General features: G+C 46.5%; 1 protein-coding gene across 1 annotated transcript in view; it reads right to left on the bottom strand.

Moving 5' to 3' along the window:
* Positions 1–20,926, bottom strand: part of FRAS1 (Fraser extracellular matrix complex subunit 1) — a gene marked incomplete at its 5' end in the record, with an annotated part of 403,879 nt that overhangs the window by 191,136 nt on the left and 191,817 nt on the right. The window contains 4 exons of the mRNA XM_080796111.1: positions 3,614–3,790; positions 5,277–5,417; positions 7,017–7,157; positions 11,484–11,627. Coding sequence (XP_080652237.1) covers positions 3,614–3,790; positions 5,277–5,417; positions 7,017–7,157; positions 11,484–11,627 — 603 coding nt within the window. The remainder of the gene's footprint in view (positions 1–3,613; positions 3,791–5,276; positions 5,418–7,016; positions 7,158–11,483; positions 11,628–20,926) is intronic.

The raw sequence follows: 20,926 nt of genomic DNA, 5'->3' as shown, positions 1-20,926 counted from the left end.
TTTTGTTGTTTAGAAGTTCTGAAGGCATGAATTTGTATTATTTTATTTGTGCAAGGGGGTTGATGTCCTGGTTTTTGTTTGCTTGTTTGTCTGAATAAACTAGACTCTGTCAGTGCTGACACCATCCATTAAATACGTGAGGTGAACTCGGGGTAACATTACTGTCGTCCTCCTTTTAGTTGGTACCGAATGTTAACATTGCATAAACATGCACCGTTGTGGCTGACTACTGAAAATGCCTCCACATGACCTTTCACAGTTAGTAATGGACCGTCTCGTACCAGCAGTTCTAGCCACATTTTGCAAACATAAAGGCCATGTGGGAAAAAGCAAGACAAAGCAAAAAAAAACAAAAAACCAAAAAAGCATGATACCAAAGCTCCATCTTCTGAAGTACCCAAGGTCACTCCTGAGAATGAGCCCAAATCGCAGGACAAACACAGGCAAGTGCCCATCCCCCTCTCACCAGAGCCCCTCTGCCTCAGAGCCCACCTCAGCCCGCCTCTTTTTTCCCCATTATCCTGCTGTGGTCTTCGCAGCACAGAACGGTGGCCAAGTACATACCGTGGGATTTGTTGCTACTGGTGTTTATTCATTTATTTATGGTCTGTTTCTCTCACTATAATAGAAATTCCTGAGGGTGGGAACGTCGTCTCCCTCATTCATGAGTGTACCCCCAGGGCCTAGACGATGCCCAGCACCGAGGGAACACTCGACAGACACTGTAGAAGGAAGGAATGAAAACAGACTGGCCTGCCCTCCAGCTACGCACAAACACAGTTCACTTTGGTCACTGTTTGCTACTTTTATGTGTTTTCGTCCTTCAGTCATAGACTTGGATGTTAGTCAAATATCTCAAGTAGTTTTGTTTCATCTTCCAGTAGATAATTCCTGGGTCTGTCATGTAGCTCTGAATTAACACTTTTATGATAACTTCTGACACCACTTCAGACTCTAAGTAAATTGCTTCTTCCTATCATGCATCTGCGTCTGGCTCTCATTAGCTGTACTAACATTCTAATCACTGTGTACCGCAGTCTCAGAGACAGGAAGACGGAGAGCTCCAGAAAACACTTGTTTTTCTCTCCTTTATAGAAAAGCACTTGAGATCAAACGTGCTGCAAAATAAACCCTCCGTGGTACAGCCGCAAAAATACTCCAACCCTTTTAAATGTTCGGCAAGGAAGCCAGGGTATTTCTGGGAACATGTGAGAAGGAGAGCCCAGCGCAGTCTCACGGGGCTCCCCAGCCCGACGGCATTGACAACACTTCGGCAGAATCAAAAATGGAACAGATTGTGGGAAGGCAGAAAGGTTTCCAGAGATATGAGATGAGTGACAGGAAACACATCAATCAACACGCTTAATACTCAGATAGGCTTGGAAACAAGCGGTGGTTGCACTCCGTTTCCCAACGGAATCTTGGGCAACTCAATTAACCTTTCCTGCCACACTCTCCTCACTTATAAATTGAGCACAACGATCTACATAGCAGAGATTGCACAAAGACGCGGTAATAAATGTGAGTAGATAGCCATATAGCGTGGCACCTAATAGTATTATGTGAACTAGCATAAAATCATGGGACCACAAGGGGCCCCAGGGGTCAATCTAGATCTCTCCCGTGGGACCACAATAAAACCATTCCACAGGGATTAGACTCTAATCCTTTAAAAAAGGTGTCTGTACAAAGGGATTCCCAGAAAACTCCCCTTTGTTGGGGATGCCTCCTTCAATTTAAGATGGTCCAGTCCTGCAGTATTAGTGTGCTGTGCTTTTGCCTTGTCAGTGACCGTGACGCAGTAACAGCCTGGTGTAGAGCGTGGATACAGGAGTCAGGCTGACGTATTCCACCAGAATCCGCTCTGCGCTGGACACATGACTTCGAACAAGCTACGGCCTTAACTTCCTGAAGCCTCCGCTCCTCTAAAATAGCTACCCCACTCACCCCACAAGGCTGGTACCAGACCTAAGTGAAAAACGAGTAAGGCGTCTGGCCCACGGTGTGTGCCAGATCAGCAGTAACACTATTTTCTGGCTGGATAACCCTGGTCACTCGAATTTTTATTCACAACTTAGTTTTGCGAATGTTGATCACTTTTGTTTCTCTTCTCTGCTCCCTCCTCAAATTTCTATTTTTCATTTTTAATGTATGTTCAAAATTATAGGGAGAGGCTGAGGAGCCTGGGAGGACTTCTTCATTTCTCCCAGCATCGGAGGGGAGGGCTGTGGGGTGTGTGCCTCGGGAAGGCACTGGGACTCTTAGGGACAAAGATTCCTGTATTTCAGAAGTAGCTGTGTGGAAACTGAGCCATGAAAGTTTAAGGGACCATGGAGAGTTTAGGCAATGCATACAGGGGTGGAAACCAGTGTATTTGGAGAGTAGATATCCTTCCCCTCCTTTCTAGGCACTGTGTAACTTCTCTGGAGCCCAGTGCACCCCAGGGAGCAGGGGACTACCCCTATAATGTTCCTGAACTCCTGAGTATTTGGACGGACATTTGTGACAACTGAGCATGGGGCTTTATAATTTACCAAGAACTTTCACACTCCTAACTTCCTCTGATCCTGGCAAAAAGCCTATGTGAGAGATAATTACCCCTTTTCTAATGCTGTGAATGCAAAGGCTCAGAGAGCTTAATGTCTGGCCTGGGGTCTCTGTATTGCAAATCTGCATACTTCCTACTATGCCATATGACTCACTGTGTCGAGATCTTCTAACTTAACCTTGAAATCTGTCCTTTCCAATGTGAGAGTATATTCCAATGTAAAATTGGATACTATAGACACAAAACTGAATCTATAGCACGCTTACAGTTATATCATAAAAATAAAAACTCAAAGCTATGAACAGGAAAACACTTGGATATATTATAGCAAAATGGTAAAGGCAGTTACCCAAGTGGTAGATCGTGGGCAGTCTATCTTTCTACTTTTCTACATTCAAAGTTTCCTTTAATGAACATACATTCACAATGCAAAATGTAAGTATTGTATTTTTTTAACGTAGCTGGAGAATCAAATAATTCACCCAACTTTGCACAGGAACAGAGGGGCCTCCCCAGCCCCCCCGACCTCCCCACAAATCATCCATATCTCTCCTTCATCTCCTCAGCCACTCGTAGATGTCCCAGCTATTGAGTCAAATTATCCAGGACAGCGTCAACTCTCTGTTGATGATACGCTAGGCAGTGGCAAGAAGCACTTCTAAATTTTGACAGAAGTCCAGATTTTGCCCTGAAGGGACCCATTCATATTCATTCAGAGTAGCCAATTAGAAGAAATACTGAATGGAATTCTACAATGAGCTCTGGGTCTGTCTTAGCTACTCATACTTCTCTCAAGTAATTCCTGTCTGGAACTTCTTAGAATGTAACTTCGGGGACAGTGGGGTCAAAGGGAACCAGCTCTCTAAGGTCATCTATTATTCACCAGGGGAAGGAGAGCATCAGTGGGGGCCACTCCTTTGCGTGTCCAGCTCCTGCTCCGCCCGCAGGCGTCCTGGAACAATTCTTACGTGAAAACGAAGGTCTTCTGGCTTTGCTCTCACCTCACAGGATCTCTCAAGAGCAAAGCCCAGAAACTACCTCACATCTCAACCCATGCTTACTTACCTTCGCACCGCCCCGTGCTCTCCAGGTAAAACTGGGCTCTACACTGGGACAGACACTCGCCAGAGGTGATGTTCGCGCCAGGCAGCTGCGCAACCTGCAGGCCTTCACCGGGCTGCTTACACTGGACGCAGTGAGCGGGTTCTGGACCCAGACAAGTGAGGCAAGAGGAGTGACAGGCTGCCAAGAACAAAATGCAGAAAACAATCCAAGGGTCATATACATGTCGCAACCAAGGGGAGTCCCTAATGCAGTCGAAACGCCTTACGAGAGCTCACCAGATACATTCTATCAGAACACTGTTTTCTCGGGTCCTATACATAGCTCAGGGCGATGATATTCGTGAGACGCCCAGTGACGGTGATGTTAACTGGTCACATCTCTCGGGCCTTGTGAGGGCGGTCAAGCTGGACATGAAAAACCCCAGCAAACTGGACAATATCGCCTTGGTTCTCCAGATACACATTCATGGAATGATGTTTTAATATCATGGTCTCCGTTTTTGTTGAAGATTTTAACAAGTATCCATACAAAGGCCATTACTGTATTTTTTGCAAAGACGGTCATTGCGTTATTGTCCACTACGTCATCCATCACCCACTCTATAGGCATCCAGGCAACAAATTCCTCCTAGAAGTTACGTGAGGAAAGGCTGCTTTCCTAGACAAGGAAGAGCCCCCTTCGGAGGAGCAACAAGAATTTAACAACCCATCACTGTTTCTCGTTCTCCTTGGCTACTGGTTGAAATCAGACCCAGACAGAATACGGGAACTACCTCAGGCCCACATTTGACATAATTAACTGTTTACAAGAGCTCTTTGATATAACGAACTTTGATACAATTAGCTCTAAGAGTTCTTCAAAAGATTTCTAAATTTTCTTTTTCAGAATATTTATTGCGGCTGCCCTGCTTTAAATACATACATACATATTCATAACATATATATAGATACACAAATATATATGTATATATTTATATAAAAAATATACAAATATGTATTTGTATATAAAAATATGCACCGGTACCTATAACATATAAATATATATAACATATATATAAATATACATGTAAATGTGTATATTCTTACAACTATTCTCAAACTCTTTCCCAAGTTGCCCTCCATATAAATACACATAAATTAATTTCATCTACTTGAAGCGTTTGTCCCAGTGTTCTAGTTTCAAAAGATAATGGTCCCGCCCTCCCAACGAGCCCAAAGCCTTTTTGGCAAACAGCTATTTAAGAGTTTCCATTTCCCTCAGCCCAGAGGAATTGCTACTAACTCAGTTCGCTCAGACATATCGTTAACAAAGAAAGGTTCTTCAGGGAAAAACAAAACGAAGACTACGAAACACATCAGCAATGCTAGGAGGACATGGAAAAGGAGGAGGTAAGAGTTTCGTTTTGTCTTCAGGTATGGTAGAAGAAATGACCAGCCTCTCAAGGATGGCCTGAAAAGTCATGGATTTGGGGGGCAACATCACAGATATTCCAACGTAATTCTTTCTTCGGATTATTCCTTGGCAAGGAAACAATAAAAAGCACAGAACGTATATACATAGCCACAGAAGATAAACTGTAGGGAAAAGTGCACCGAAAAGTAATTCGAATCTTCTTCCTCCTGGTGGGAAAGTCTCTTAAGAATGGTGAGGACACCAACAGTACCTTTGCAGAGCCCGTGGTCAGGGTAGAAGCCCTCTCCGCAGCTGGACAGGCAGTGGCCTTGACGCAGGGCCCAGGGCCGGACGCAGGCTGTGCAGTGTGAGCCCGTGGGTCCAGAGCAGCCGGCACATGAACTGTGACAAGCTGAGGGAGAGTGAGAGGGACACCACGGGACCCAGGTGACTCACACGGGCTCCTTACATGCCAGAAAGTCCCTTCTGTGTCACGCTTAACCTCCTTCAGCTGTCACACCAAGTCAGGGGAAAGATGCTTTAGGAGGTGATTGGATACCTCTGACTGCCCACAGTGACCTTTTACCCACCTTTTATACATGTTCTATTATTTATCAGCTACCCTTTATTTAGTGTCTCCACTAAGGGGTTTATGCACACTGCTGCATTTAATCTTCATGGCAATTATGAGGTTTTGCAGATGAGGAAACTAAGGTCTTGGGAAGTTAAAAAATTTACCGAAGGTCACAGAGCTAATGAGTAGCAGTATAGGGATTGAGCCCCAGGTCTCTCTGAACCGAAACCCCCCTACCTGAACAGGGAAGAGTGAGAAATTTATCTGTCTGAGTTCTGGAAAAACTGGAATTTTGGCTGGCTTGTCCACTAATTTGTCTATGCCCTTAGCCAAGTCAGGGTCTCTCCAGGCTCAGGCTCCCTGGCATATGCACTGCGAGGTTGGACTAAAGGATCACTTGAGATATTTTTAGGTCTAACATAGGATTTTAAGGAAGACTTATAGTAAACAATCTTTACATATGACAATGTCAGGCATGTGTCTCTGCTGCTTTAGTCCTGGGTGATAATAGTGGGACATCTCTGACTCTGGTTTACAGATGGTACCATGGCCTGTCCTAAGCGGTGGGACTGAGATACTAGAAGACTCTAGAAAACAATGGGCAGCAGCTGGGAGAGAGGACTGTGGATGTGGGATGAGACTCTGGAGGGCAGGATATTGTGGAAGAGGGATAAACACTGGGTGAGTAAAGAGGTTGGCAGACAAGAGGGACATTGCTAAGACAAGGCTGTGGGGCAGATTAAAACATTCTGCCACAAACCCACATTATAGGTAAAGTGATAATATGTGTGTTTGTTTTGGAGGAGACGGGCAATCAAGGTGCCCCAGGCAGCAGTAAGTTCCTGGAGTTGTCTCAAAGGAAAGACACAAGTCAATCACATGTAGCAGAAATTTACAAAGCCTCAAACAGGAATGCTTCATAGTTAAAGTTGTATAAATCTGAAAGAACAATATATAAATAGCACATAAGCCCAAATTTTCAATAGATATGGACTTAGGCTTTATAAGCTATCAAACGTGGTTAATTTTTTATTTTATTTTTGTGATGTGTTGTAGTTGCTGATGTATGTGCTTACGCCATCTAAGAAATGATTCTGTCATACCTACAACCTAAGTTAGTGATGGTTCATAAGTACACAAGGACTATACAAAGATCTTAAAGATGTTCTTCATGGTGAAAAGGACCGAATGATCTCTAATGGTGACTGATATGCATAAGTCTTTTACTTCATCACTCAAGTCCCACAGCATCCACCTACTCCCATGCCAAATACACACAGGTTTTATAATGACAAACCTATTCCTTTCAATTTGACATCTTCTCATCATACACACAAATTCTTAAGTGAACATCATAGAGCACCAAGTAGTGTCAACATGTCAAATGCATTTTGATGATGATGATCATCATGACAACGATGATTATTCATGACTCACCTTTGCAACTTCCAGTGGCCTCAGCATAGTACCCACGGGGGCATTCGGCAATGCATTTCCCATCATGCAATACTGTCTTCTCAGCACAGGTAAGACACCTGGGACTATTGGGACCACAACTCTTACAGGACTGGTCACAAGCTAAGGGGGAGGAAACCCACCAGAGAAAGTCAATCATGAGCAAAGGGAGCACAGAAGTCTCCTCTTTACAATGTCCACAGCTGGTATCAACATGGAAATCACATTGTCTCTCTGCTCTGCTGAGTTCTGTTTCTTTGATTCTAACATTTCAAAGTACTCTGTACTTTCTGTTTTCACAGTTGAAGGAAACCGGATAATTACTCGTTGAACCAAGCATAACAAATACTCTGAGGCATACCCACCAGCATATCCAGTATAATATAGGATTTAAAGTCAAAATGGGCTTGGGGATAGGGATGCCAATCCAATAGGGGTTGAAGATAATCTCAAACTCATTAATAATCAGAAAAATGCAAAGAAAATGGGATGTCCCAGTATACCTATTAGCCAGAAAAAAGTCTGAAGCTTGATAATGACAAATGGTGGCAAAGATGTGGATGAGACAAGCTTCACACTTGATATTGTGGATGCTGGTGAGGTAGCCGGCACTACTTAGTCAAATAAAGAATATGGAAAGTGAAGAAACCATCAGTTCTGTTCCCAGATTACCCACCCCAGGGAAGCTTCCATATAGGTTCATAAAGGGACGTGGTTGGGGCTGTTCCCTGGTGCTCTCTAGTGACAGCATGGGGCTGGAGGGAAGTGGGGAGTCTACTGTCAACAGTGGATGGGTGAGCCATGGGGGCTGCAGCCCAGGGAGTTCTGTGTAGCAGCGAGAAGCAGAGCACCAGGTAATATAGCAACACAGATGATTCAAACCATAATGCTGAGTGAAAAAAAACCTCATGAACTCTGTAATACATCGTTTAAGGGGGAAAAAAGGGTACGTACACTCAAAAGAATACTCATTTTACACGAACCCATAAAAATGAAAAGATAAAACAAATAATACATTATATGTTAATTTAAAAAAAGACAAAAAAAAATTAAAATAGGGGCACCTGGGTAGTTCGGTCGGTTGAGTGTCCGACTCGTGGTTTCAGCTCAGGTCATGACCTCGGGGTGGTGCGATGCAGCCCTGTGTCAGTGGCCACGCTCAGCGCAGAGTCTGCTCGAGATTCTGCCCCTCGTCTTCTGCCCCTCCCCCACTCACACACGCATGTGTGCACTAAATAAATAAATAAATGAAGTCTTAAAAAATTGAAATAGTTGCCTTGGTGAGGAAGGGAAATGACTCTAAAAGGAAGGAAAGAGAGAAAAAAGGAGAGGAGGAAGGAAGAGAGGGAGAGAATGGCTAACAGAAACCTCTGAACTTACTTTGATTTATTATGTTAGAGTCAGAAAAGCCCTTTATAACAGCACAAGTACTTAAAAGACTAAAGAATGAGGAGGTTTTTGTCTGTTGAATTTCCCCACCCTTTATATCTAACATTTGTAAAACTCAAAGCATGAACTGCCAATGAACTTGGCTGCTGTAAATTCTTCCAGCCGGGGCACACCACCGTGTATGACAGGTTGCGCTGGATTTTTCTCAGCACTTGACTTTGAGATTTTTAGAGATATGGGCTGCTCAGTTATAAATTATTAAACCAACACCAGCCAGTCTTTATCTTGAACAGCACTAAGCTGAACTGGAAATAAGTCAGCATTATCAGCATCAGACGTTTTAATTAACATCCCGATACCAATCAGTGACTTGGTTCACTGACATTTTAGAAAATATTTATACGAACACTTCTGAAGGCATTTGATACAAACTTGGAGAACTCTTAAGAATTTCAGGGAAAGTGCAAACTGCAGTCTTTATCCAAAGGCCTGCAGGTCAAGGTCAGTGGTGCCACAAAGTCATGCATGATGCTAAGCACACGGCAGGCGATCGGTCATTACTCGCGGATCAGTGGGTTCCTTGGCCGACTTTCAGCCATGGCTCATCCTCCTGTCGGGGAGTTTTTTGTTTCCTGATGCTTTGTTTCCCAGCGCATGCAGATAGCATTTCAGACGCGCACTCTCCCCCTAAGCCACCCGTTCAGCAGCCTTCTTTTTGAATGCTTCCAGTCAGCAAGGAGCTCTGGCTTTCTTCATCCAACCTCTCGGCCCAAGTAGATTTCCACCCCTCACTGCCTCAAGGCTCATACTAATCCCTCATTTTTTAAAATCCGTGTTTTAAATCCCTGCTTCCCCAGAAGTCGCTTTCTCAATCCAGATATAATATCTCAGGAGCAGGTCAGTGTCACAGCCCCTCATCAGGGACAGGAGCCAGCCTCCTCGGGGACTTACAGGCGAAATGCCTTTGGAGTAGTGTGAACTTGACGTCTGCTGACCTTTAGAGAACGCATCTGTCCTAACTGAGCGGGAAAGTGGCGCTGGCAGAAAAAGATTAAAATACAGCAGCCTGCCCTTTCGTTCCTTGTTCTCTCCTAACTCCACACAAAAGCCACCTGTGACTCGTCCACATCGAGTGAGATTTTTCACACCAGTGATGCTGATGGATCTCCGCACAGCTTTAAGCAAGCAGCTGCCAAGGGCTATCTCTCTTACCCAAGACAAGTGGATTTGTCAAGTCCCAAAGATCATCTCATTTTTGCTGTTGCTCTGCTCAGTAAACAAAACGAGGACAGTAACTCAAGAAAGTTTTATGGGCTGCACATTTTTATTGATTTAGAGGACTCTGTTATTTAAAAAAAAGTCATCACAGCCTCTCAATAGGTATGACCATCACAGTAAACTCAATCTGCACCTTTCATTTACTGTCAGGTGCCCACCCGTGGACTTGGCAATGTCCACAGGGCAGCGGCGGGTCTGAAGACTGGCAGGAGGACGGGGGGGGGGGGGGGTGTGCGGGGGAGAAGAGGATCAAGGGAGGCGAGGAGGAGAGAGAAACAGTAGAGGTGCGGAGAGAGGCACGTCCGCGCAGCCGGAGAGCAGTTAGGAGGCAGGTAAGATCGAAAGCCAGGAGACGGAGGCTTGACTCCCAGCTCCGCCCCGTATTAGCTACGGGATCTTCAGCAAGTTCCTTAAAGTCTCTGTCTCATCTGGAAGATGAGGACGATGACAGCAGTCGTTGGGAGGAGCAGACACCAAGCACAGCACTTGTGCCAAATGCCGGCCTGTATCAACTCAGTCCTCCAACAGCCCTCTGAGCCAGCGCGTCTCAGTTTCTCACTGCTGCTGCGACAAACAACCACACACTCTTTGGTCCGAAACAGCACAGTTATTATCTTACAGTTTTCGAGGTCAGAAGTCCTAAAGTCAAGACGTCAGCAGGGCTGCATTCCTGCCGGAAGCCCTGGGGCACATCCATTTTCTCGTCTCCTCCCCGATTCTAGAGGCTCCTGCATGCCCACTGCCCCTTCTTGGCATGACCCTGACTCCTGCTTCTGTCTCAGATCGACTTTTCAGACTCCTGGAAGGATGCCTGCGGTTACACCGGCCCGGTGGTCTCCCCCATCTCCAGATCCTTGACTGAATCACCCTACAGAGTCCCTTTGGCCATCTATGGCAGCAGAGTCACAAATGCTGGCTACTAGGACGGAGGCATCTTTGAGGGGCCATTATTCTGTCTCCCACGGGGCCGTGGTTACCCCCGTTCTACATAAGGGAAACTGACGCACGGAGAGATTACTCACGTGCCCAAGGTCGTGCCTCCCCCATGCTTTCCTGCCTCTCAGGGGGTTAATGTTTATAAAGCGCTTGGAAGGAAGCATTGAGCTGAGTCAACTCTTACCACCTTGGTGTGGGCATTAAAGAAAGACAGAAAACACAGTAACAGCTTCAGCTTTAAGCCAGCGACACCGACACAAAGGTGGGTCTGCAGCTCTCTGCTCTGGGAGCGCCTTTGTCTCCACGGACATTCGGGTGCAGTCTGGCACCGATGTAGAACTCGGAATTTGGAGGAAGGAAGCCCCGCTCCTCTCCCTGCAGCGGGGAGTCCGGAATAAGCAGCCGGAACCTTGCAGGATGGGGCCAGAACCACCACCCTAACCTACCACGCTCTCGTGAAGCGGGGTCATGAAAGGCCATCCTGCCGGTTGAGAAAAGGGCTTGTCAACTACTGAAGCACTGTCGATGTTAGCAGCCATTTGCATTATGTCTTTAAACATTTTATCTATTTGAGAGAGAGAGCGAGAGCAAGTACAAGCCAGGGGAGAGGGAGAGGGAGAAGCAGATTCCCTGCTAAGCAGGATCCCCTGACACGGGCTGGATCCCAGGACCCGCAGGACACCGGGATCATGACCAGAGCCAAAGGCAGAGGCTTAACCAACTACCAGCTACCCAGGTGCCCCTGCCATTTGCATATTTGTTGACTAAAAGAAATGTTATGATTTTAGTAAAACAAAGGATGCTGGAAGAAAGAACGCTGCTCTGGCACAGAGAGCGGGCACTTACGGCTGCAGATCCCCTGCCGCTCGTAGAACCCGAGGCCACAGCTGCTCTCGCAGACGCCCTCCCTCAGCACGTGGAGGGGATCTCTGCAGGCCAAGCAGTGCTTCTCCGTCGGACCCCAGCAGGCGGCACAGGACTCGTGGCAGACTGCAGGCAAACGGCAACATCAGTGAGCAAGCTGTAGTAGAAAGGACTGGTTGCAATTTTTCTTTCAAAGGTTTAAGAATTCATAAGGAGGATGTTGGAGACTTCATTCCCAAATTGCGATGCACATATGTATGCCCCAGGAGAAAAACACACCCCCCCCACCAAAAAAAACTATTTCTGTTGGCCAGAAGTACAACTGCAATAAATTACTGCTCGGAGACTTGGAACAAGCCATCAGAGGCTTTTGAGTCGTGGGAATCCCAGGAAAGGGAACCGTAATTTTCTAGACAAAGATGGTCTGACTAATGAAATCAGATGGGCCTCCATCACCGTGCCACCCTGTCTTTCATAACCAGACACTGGAGTGTTGACAGGATCACCAGTCGTGCACCCAGCACCATGAAGGATCCGCAAGGAGGGACGCCATGTACTCTCATCCTTGATTAGACCCTGAAAGACCCGCTACTGCTGGATTTCTACTGCTGTCTCCCTGCCTTCCATCCCTGTCTTCTCTCTCTATCCCCCCCCAGGTCCTCCCTTCCATCCTCCCAAAAGACTCTTCTAGTCCCCCCCACTGCCCCCGCCACTAGCTTCTGCTCTCAACGTGCATCTTGACGTACTTATCTCTTACAACTTAACTTGCTAAGTATATGTTGTTCCTAAACCAGAGTTGTTCCTTTAACACTCAGAAATATCCTCCTCTTCCAGTATTTGGTTTTTACTATTTGTGTTTGCTTTTCACCTTAGCATGTCTGCAAAGAGAGGTCTATTCCGAGTGATCGGTGTTATTAAAAGTCGATTAACTATCTATATGCCTAACGCCAACCTATGCTCCTGTTAATGCATCCTCATTTCCAAAGTGTTTGCTTCACGGTGGAGCACAGCCTGTTCAGCAGAGGCACTCATTCTGACCAAAACTGGTGGGGAAAATGCCTTTGCTGATTGGAAGAGACTGGGGACTATCTACCTAAGTAATTCCATTATGTATCCCTTTAGAATTAGAAAAGGGTGCCTTCATTGCGAATCTCAAGGTCCAATCCCCTCCTCTCAGCTGGAAACTGCACAGGAAAGCCTTAATTTCAGACAACTTTCCTCCCCCAACAAATTCAGAGATAATTACAAATTCTGTTAAATGCTATAGGGTACCTGGCTGGCTCAGTGTGTTAAGTGTCTGACTCTTGATTTCAGCTTGGGTCGTGATTTCAGGGTTGTGCGATCGAGCCTCCCGGCGGGCATGGCACTGGGCGTGGACTCTGCTTGAGATTCTCCCCTCCCTCTCCCTCTGCTCCTTCCCTCCGGCTTAAAAAATGTTAGGAAGGCCTCTTTGATAAAGAATGACAGCGGTGGGAGTAGAAGCAACCAACTTGAGGTAGATCTAAGGGATGGGAAGTTGCCAGCCCTGGAGAGAGCCAGAGAACAGCACGAACAAAGCCCTTGATCAGGAAAAGAGATCAGGGGTTCAAGGAACTGAAGGCTGCCCCCGTAGTGAAATCTATCAGACACAGAGGGACCACCAGGGCACAGAAGGGCACAGTGGAGTGATTCATGGCTGGAGGGATAGGCAGAGGCCCAATTAAACTTGACCTTGGAGGTCACGGAAAGAAATGAGGATTTTACCCTAAGTGTAACATGAAGTCTTAAATAGTTTTAAGCAAGATCAACACACGTCCTGATTTTCAAAGCCCTCTCTGGCTGCTGTCTAGAGAGGGTGAAAGGACTTGCACGCAGGGAGACAGACCAGCATGGAGTCCACTGCTCTGGTCCAAGGAAGAGATGACAGCAGCGGATGAAAAACAGAGATGGGGGAAGGTTTACTTATTTACGAACTCCACACTCAGGACTTCATTGCTATTGAACACCTTCGTTATGTTTTATAATTAATTAATAATATTAATGATTAATAAAATTTTATAATATAATTATATTATATATAGTTTAACACCTTCCTTATATTTTATTTTATATTTATATTTTATAACCGTGTTACATGAGAACACTGTTTATATCGGGATAAGCTACCCAAAGTACATTATAATTAAAGATGTGGATCAAAGATCCCAGTAACAAATTCCACCCTGAACACCCATGAAATCAGTCATTCGTTCATGTTGTCTGCTCCCCTTCAACCACTACCTAGAGTCGTCATCCAAGTGTCTATCCCTGCTTGTGCCTCAGCCTTACTGACTCAGGAGTCACTTCAAAGCCATTACCTAACCAAAAAAATAAACAAAACGAACAAAAAACCCAATCTCATTCCTAAGAAGGTGTGCCGGGCTAATCTACCCGTGTTCAGCAGAAGCACTGGCCCCACACAGGGTGCCATGGCCAGCATGCGGGCCCTCCCAGCCAGGCGCCGGTGGGAAGTCTGCTAGCGGAAACATTCAAACCAGCCCACGACCTGAGCTCCCTGGCGGCATTGCACAAACTACACGGGGGAACAAGGCCTTGAGAGGAGGACGGGAAGAAAGACTAAAACGACAACAGGGGCCAGACCGCAAACGTCATGGAAGGCCAGGTGAGGCCCTGGGACTTCATCTGTAAGAGTTTTAATCAGTTTTGCTTCTTAGAGAGTTTACTCTGCAGTGGGGAGAGGAGAGGGTAATTAACCCAAGACATTCTTAAGGGATGAAATTGTCTTTGTCCAGGGAGCACAGAGGAGGTGAGAAATTAAAGCACGACCCCCTAGTTCTCTTCGGGGATTGGCCGGGAGCGGTGCAGACATTCAGCTGCACTGGCTTTAAAATAGTAAAAATACTTCCAACCTGGTTGGCAAATAGCGTCATCCTGGTCCCTCCCTGATAACCCTGGTTTCATCTCTGGGAAGCCTAGAAGACACTGTGCTCCAGCAACTGAAAGTTCTGGCACAGGGGAGGGTCTCAGGGTTGCCCACCGCCCCGCCACCTGCTGACCAATCTGATTTGTGCCGTACTACGTGTTAGATATTTTTTTAACATTATCCCTAGTGTTGCTAATCAGAACAGGGCCAGGGAAAGAGCAGGATAGAGGCTGCAGGCTTAGGGATGGCGCTCAGGCCCGCCACAAACTGAGCCGCACCTAATATTTCAGCCCTGCCTTGTGCTACCTCCCTGGAGCAGGCCAGGTCCACGGAGCAGGGTGCCCTAGGCTTGCCATCTACCGGTGTGTGGGCTCCCAATGCCCCACCCAAGATTCACGCAGCTGGCAACGCCTCCAGCTCCTTCCGCAGCCCCTGTAATCCTGGTTACACTTGAAAAGCTTAAGTTGTCGCTGCTTCTGGGAAGCTCTGCTGAACTCGTCCGAACAGTCCCTCCTTCCTCTGTGTTCCTGCAGCCCGGTGTACATCCTCTCTTAGGCTGTTTATCCTACTGTCCTAATCATTTGGTTACAGATCAGTCCCTTTCAATGGAATGTAGTATCCTCCGGAATGGGGGCCACCTTGGAATGATCTCCAACTCCCAGTGTCCAGACTGACAACTGGCACAAAGTCAGTGTTCATTAAATGTATGGGTTTTTTTTTTTAAAGATTTTATTTATTTGACAGAGATCACAAGTAGGCAGAGAGGCAGGCAGAGAGAGAGGAGGAAGCAGGCTCCCTGCTGAGCAGAGAGCCCTATGCGGGGCTTGATCCCAGGACCCTGAGATCATGACCTGAGCCGAAGGCAGAGGCTTTAACCCACTGAGCCACCCAGGCGCCCCTAAATGTATGTTAAATGAATACACAGATTTTTTTTTTTACTGGTTATGACAGAGTCATCCCATCCGTTACCTTCTAAGTGGAAACAACTAACCATGACGTCATAGTCTGAGCAGGAACAGGTGACAACTTCAGGTAGATAAACTTGAGGCTGTCAATTTACCTAATACATAAATAAAAGTCCAGATCTCTTTACGATGACAAGTACTTATGCTACGTCTGTACAGAGTACCAAATGGGGGGCCACCTTCTCTGTTTCCATGGCAAACAAGAGGCATGTTCGATGGTCAGGCAAGTCCGCAGAAGGGATTTTTGTTTCTTCAATATGGGACTATGCTGAGCTGCCCTTTCTTTTTCTTTTCTTCTTGACTGTCTCTTCTTAGAATGACGTACTCCTACTGCGTTTTGCAATTGATTTCTAATTTCTAACACTGAACATATGCCACTGCAGATAATCTCTTCTCCTAGGCTGGTTTCACAGGTGGCTTTTACACTTGGCTTATTAGGAAAAAGTAGAAGTAGAAAAAGCAGAAGGTCACTCCCTGACTTTTTGCCGTAATTGCTCTTCGTGACACATTTCAGATCACTCAGGGCTTGAGTTGTATATTGTGAAAATGTGGCAATAAATTTAAAAAGAGGGCTAATGGGAGAAAACCATCTTCTTATCTTACATGCGGTACATAATTTATTTAGGAAAGCCCCTGACTTTTCTAGAGCATGGCAAGACATGTGTTGGCTTGCTGAGAAATTCATTTCAAAATGAAAAGGAACGCATTACTTTTCTTTCAGCAACTCTGTATTGAAACCAGACTCTAAAAATAAGAAACTTCTTTTTGTTACTTGATAATTTTGAGATAGAAGATGGCTGTAAAAAATATTGTAATCTGTGCTTCTCTAAGTATAAAATGCAGCCCCTTTCCAGGGACGTGTTAAAAGCACTTCTTAGAGACGACTTGTCGTTTTCCAGGAAGCCTTCCCAGACCCCAGTGGGCTCAGCCTGCAGTTCAAAATGCCCGTCAGAAATGAGGAGGAGCCTTGGCCCCTCACTCTCCCACGGCCTTTTGGAATACGTTTCGCAGCCATCCCCAGGGAACTGCACACTCGACCAGCAGGCCCTTTCGGGGTCATCAGGCTGCCGTTCCGCTTTCCAAACCACCAAGGGGGTTTTCACCGGCAGCTGCGCAGAAGCGGCTGGAACTGCGGACACGAGCAGCTGTGCCGTCCGCACGTCAAGTTCCTCCACTCCCGTCCGTATCCATTTTGTAGCAACCGCTAGCTTTCGCCCTCGTCCCGCGAATGACGGGGAAGTACTTGCCAAGTTCTAAAGTATTATCAGGAGACACTGGGTCCATTTCCAATAAGAGGCTCTTGTTGGATGAAAAAATGTCCTTTCTATCTCACACCTAACTTCACCGCTCCTTGCTTTCCTGATCTGTAGAGCGGGAATAACAGTAGCTCATGAGGATGTGGTGAGACGACTTATTACTTATTTGAGAAAGTAAAGAATGCCGCGCGTGACCTGGTGAGCGGCGTACTCTGCGAGATCTAGCACATCTCGTCTCAACTGGTGTCAAAAATGATGTCATTGTCAAGGCAGCAAAGTAAAGGGCAGCAGGAGACAGAAGAGGACAGAAAAGACTGTGGGAAAGGTGGATTCCTTAGAAAGGACACAAAGAGAGCCCTCGGAGATCATTCCGGCAGCTACAGGAACGGTAGCTTTCTCCAGCCTTTCGCAGAGGACTCAGACTTTAAACCTCTTCCCTTGCCACGTCTACAACAGAGCAGCAAAAGCCCCATGGAAAGCGACGGAACCCAGCCTGGTGACCGCGGAGAAGCCCGGACGCTGGCCAGACTGTCTCCTTTCCCCCATCACAGCCCACGGGAGGCCAAGGCTACTTGTTGTGGAAGAAGCGCAAATGCCAGACACATGTGAAAGGAAAGGAAGTTCATGGGAGTATTCACAGTTTTGATCCTTTTACGACAATCTCCTGTCCCCTCCAGGTGGGGTCTCCATCCTCAACCTGCCTCCCCGCACCAACAGGAAACTTTACATCCTGAAACGGGAATATGAGGTCCCCATACATTGGGAAAACCCAGATGTACCCGAGGGAGCTCCGAGCAGAAAAAATGCAAATACGTGAAAAAATCCTTAGCCTCACAAATAGCCAGAGATCTGCAAATTAAACGGGAGAGCAGCAGCAGCATGCAGTAGGCCGGACGGACAGTAGAAACGGCGCTCTGGGGAAAGGGGGGTGGGGAGAAGGATTCAAGGAGGCGACAAATACACGAGCTGGCCAGAGGCTGGTTGGGGACGGGGAGACCATGCCTGTGTGAGGGCAGGGGGTCAACGGGACTCTCGGCGCCATTCTTTTAGTTCCTGATGAACGTAAAACTGCTCTCAAAAAAAACCAAAGTCTTTAAAATAAAAAAAGGGAAAGAAGGATGAAATACCTGCCTACTCATATTTGTGACTACTTAAAATTGAGCACACACACAACACACGGTGAATTGCACTCGAATCGTTACTTAAGTGGGGGCCTGGAAGGGGGAGGGAAATGGGAGTGGGTTTCAGGAACAAAAGGAAAAGACAGACGGACAGACGGGCCTGGACAGAGAAGCAAGACGAAGAGCCGGCCCGGGCGAACCGTGGGTGAGTACGAGTTGGTCAGTGGGGTGACGTCAGCTCTCCTTGGGGGAATCCCCAAATCAGTAAAAAGCAAAAATTAAATAAGATTCCATTTTACCTCAACCAACCTGGCAAACAAAAAGACTCATCATCATGCCTCGTGCTGACAAGCGTGGTAAGAAGCAGGCACTCGGGGCGCCCGGGTGGCTCAGTGGGTTAAGCCTCTGCCTTCGGCTCGGGTCATGATCTCAGGTGATCGAGCCTCACATCGGGCTCTCTGCTCAGCGGGGAGCCTGCTTCCTCCTCTCTCTCTCTGCCTGCCTCTCTGCCTACTTGTGATCTATCAAATAAATAAATAAAATCTTTAAAAAAAAAAAAAAGAAGCAGGCACTCACTGGTGTCTAGCAGGAATACAAATCACAACTTCCTCAAAAGAGAGTCCCGTGTTACACGTGTCGGAGTCTTCGAAGAGTACCCATATACCCTTGGGCCCAGCAATCCCATGTCGAAGAATTTACCCTCATCAAACATACGTACCACAATTTCTATTAAAAACGTTTACATCATGGTTATTTATGACAGTGGAAAAATTAGGAACAAACGTTAAACCACAGAGGACTGGCTGAATGAACTCCTGCACAGCCCCAGATGGAAAGTTATAAAACAGCTTTAAAAAGATTTTGTGGAAGCATAATAAATAACATAGGGAAAGCAGGCAATAAAACTATACAGAGAGTGTGGTTTTACCTTTGAAAAATAAATAAATGTGTGTATGTCTGTGCACCTAACGTGCGCGCATGCGCATGTGCCCACGCACACGCGCGCGCGCAAACACACACACACACGCTCATAAATCGGGAAGCCATTCACCAAAATACTGACAGTAGTAATTTGGGGGAGTTTGAGTCAGGCATTTTTTGCTGATTTTTTACGGTGCCTTGAATTCGACTGACTTTGTCAAATTATTTTTTGTAATGCACAGGAATTCACGTCATACTTAGGGGAAAAAGAATTACTCAGAGGGGAAGGGGGGAAAAAGCCTGTAGTACTTTTCCTTAAGGCACACACTGGGTAAATAACTAATTAATCTATTAACCACATTTGTGGTACGGCTGAATGGTTCGCTCATCTTGGATAAGGTATTTGAATTTTTAGTAGGGTCTTCTGTAGAAGGGATGACTTCCCCACTGGCAGAGGCTTTGGAAGGTCCACATGGAGAGAGATTTTAGCAGCAGGCTAGCTTTTCATGGGTACCTAAGCCAGGGGATGATGGCAGATGTTGTGCTCACGAGGAACATTCTTAAAGTCACCCTCTCCCTTTCCTGCCCCTCTACATATACTTCTTTTCTTAAAAAAGATTTTATTTATTTACTTGAGATAGCAAGAGAGAGACAGAGTGAGAGAGCAAGAGAGAGCGAGCACAGAGGGAGAAGCAGGCTCTCCGCTGAGCAGGGAGACCGACACGGGGCTCGATCCCAGGATACCGGGATCATGACCTGAGCAGAAGGCATCTGCTTAACCGACTGAGCCACCCAGGCATCCCTCTCTACCTGTTCTTCTAAATCTACAATGCTAGTACACCGCAAGGGTTTTCAAACGCAGTGACCGCCTTGGGCCAGCTCGATGAACCAAACAGAACTCTCAGATTCCACTCATCCGCTGTGACCACTGGCAACCTACAGCTGCTAGGACTCCTGGGTTTTTTCTCAGCTCCTGTTAATTAATTGGCTTTGATTTCTCCACTGATGCCTTGAATCTCTTTGTCTACAGAAACTGAAAAGCCAGAGGGACCACCGCCTAAAACCAAGCTTTTGACGGGGAGAGTTCTCAGACTTCTTGGCTGCACGGAACTAGCCCGCTCAGATCTCAACAGTGATAAAATGGAGGTGTTGTGTGCTCTGGGAGCAGCGTAAAAAGGGAGGGGAAGATCGTGCAGGGAGTGTGTTAGGGAGGGGAATGGGAAAAAGAGAGAAAGAACATACGCCACAGAGTCTAGCTAAACTAACTGTGAACCTAGGAACCGGGCAGAAAGCCAGAAGACTCGTCACTAGTTTGTAATGCACAGCTAAAACATTTGGGGGTTCAGATATGTCAGGAGGAATGGGATCTGTCTGGAAGATAAACTCCCCTGCATTTGTGGCGGGCCTTCTCTGCTGGTAGGGGATACTTCTGTCCATCATTTGTCTTTCGGCATCCCCAGCAGGGGTCTGTGAGCCGCACAGGCAAATGCCAAACATAGCTGGTCTCCTGCTACAGCACAGGTCCCAGGCACGACACTGCCAGCTGCTTTCCCTTTTTCTCCATTTAACCTTTACATGACCATCCAAAGCGGAGAGGACTGGGAGGGGGAAGGCCACTGTCACCTGTTCCACGGGGTCTAGTTCACTCAAGAAGTGGACAGTGGGAGGCAATCCTGTTGTCCTCCCTTCTGAATGGCTTCAAACACTCTACACCACTCAAGTTTCAAGAATAGTTGTTTGTCGACATATCAGATAAAGGGCTCGTATCCAGAATCTATAAAGAGCTTATCAAACTCAATACCCAAAGAACAAATAATCCAGTCAAGAAATGGGCAGAGGACATGAACAGACATTTCTGCAAGGAAGACATCCAGATGGCCAACAGACACATGAAAAAATGCTCCACATCACTCGGCATCAGGGAAATACAAATCAAAACCACAATGAGATACCACCTCACACCAGTCAGAATGGCTAAAATTAACAAGTCAAGAAATGACAGATGCTGGCGAGGATGCGGAGAGAGGGGAACCCTCCTACACTGTTGGTGGGAATGCAAGCTGGTGCAACCACTCTGGAAAACAGTGTGGAGGTTCCTCAAAAAACTGAAAATAGAGCTACCCTACGACCCAGCAATTGCACTCCTGGGTATATATCCTAAAGATACAAACGTGGTGCTCCGAAGGGGCACGTGCACCCGAATGTTTATAGCAGCAATGTCCACAATAGCCAAACTGTGGAAAGCGCCTAGATGTCCATC

The sequence above is a fragment of the Martes martes genome (assembly GCF_963455335.1).
Source record: "Martes martes genome assembly, chromosome: 2".
NCBI lineage: Eukaryota > Metazoa > Chordata > Mammalia > Carnivora > Mustelidae > Martes > Martes martes.
The sequence above is the reverse complement of the archived record's forward strand: the minus strand, read 5'-3'. Positions and strand labels throughout refer to the sequence as shown.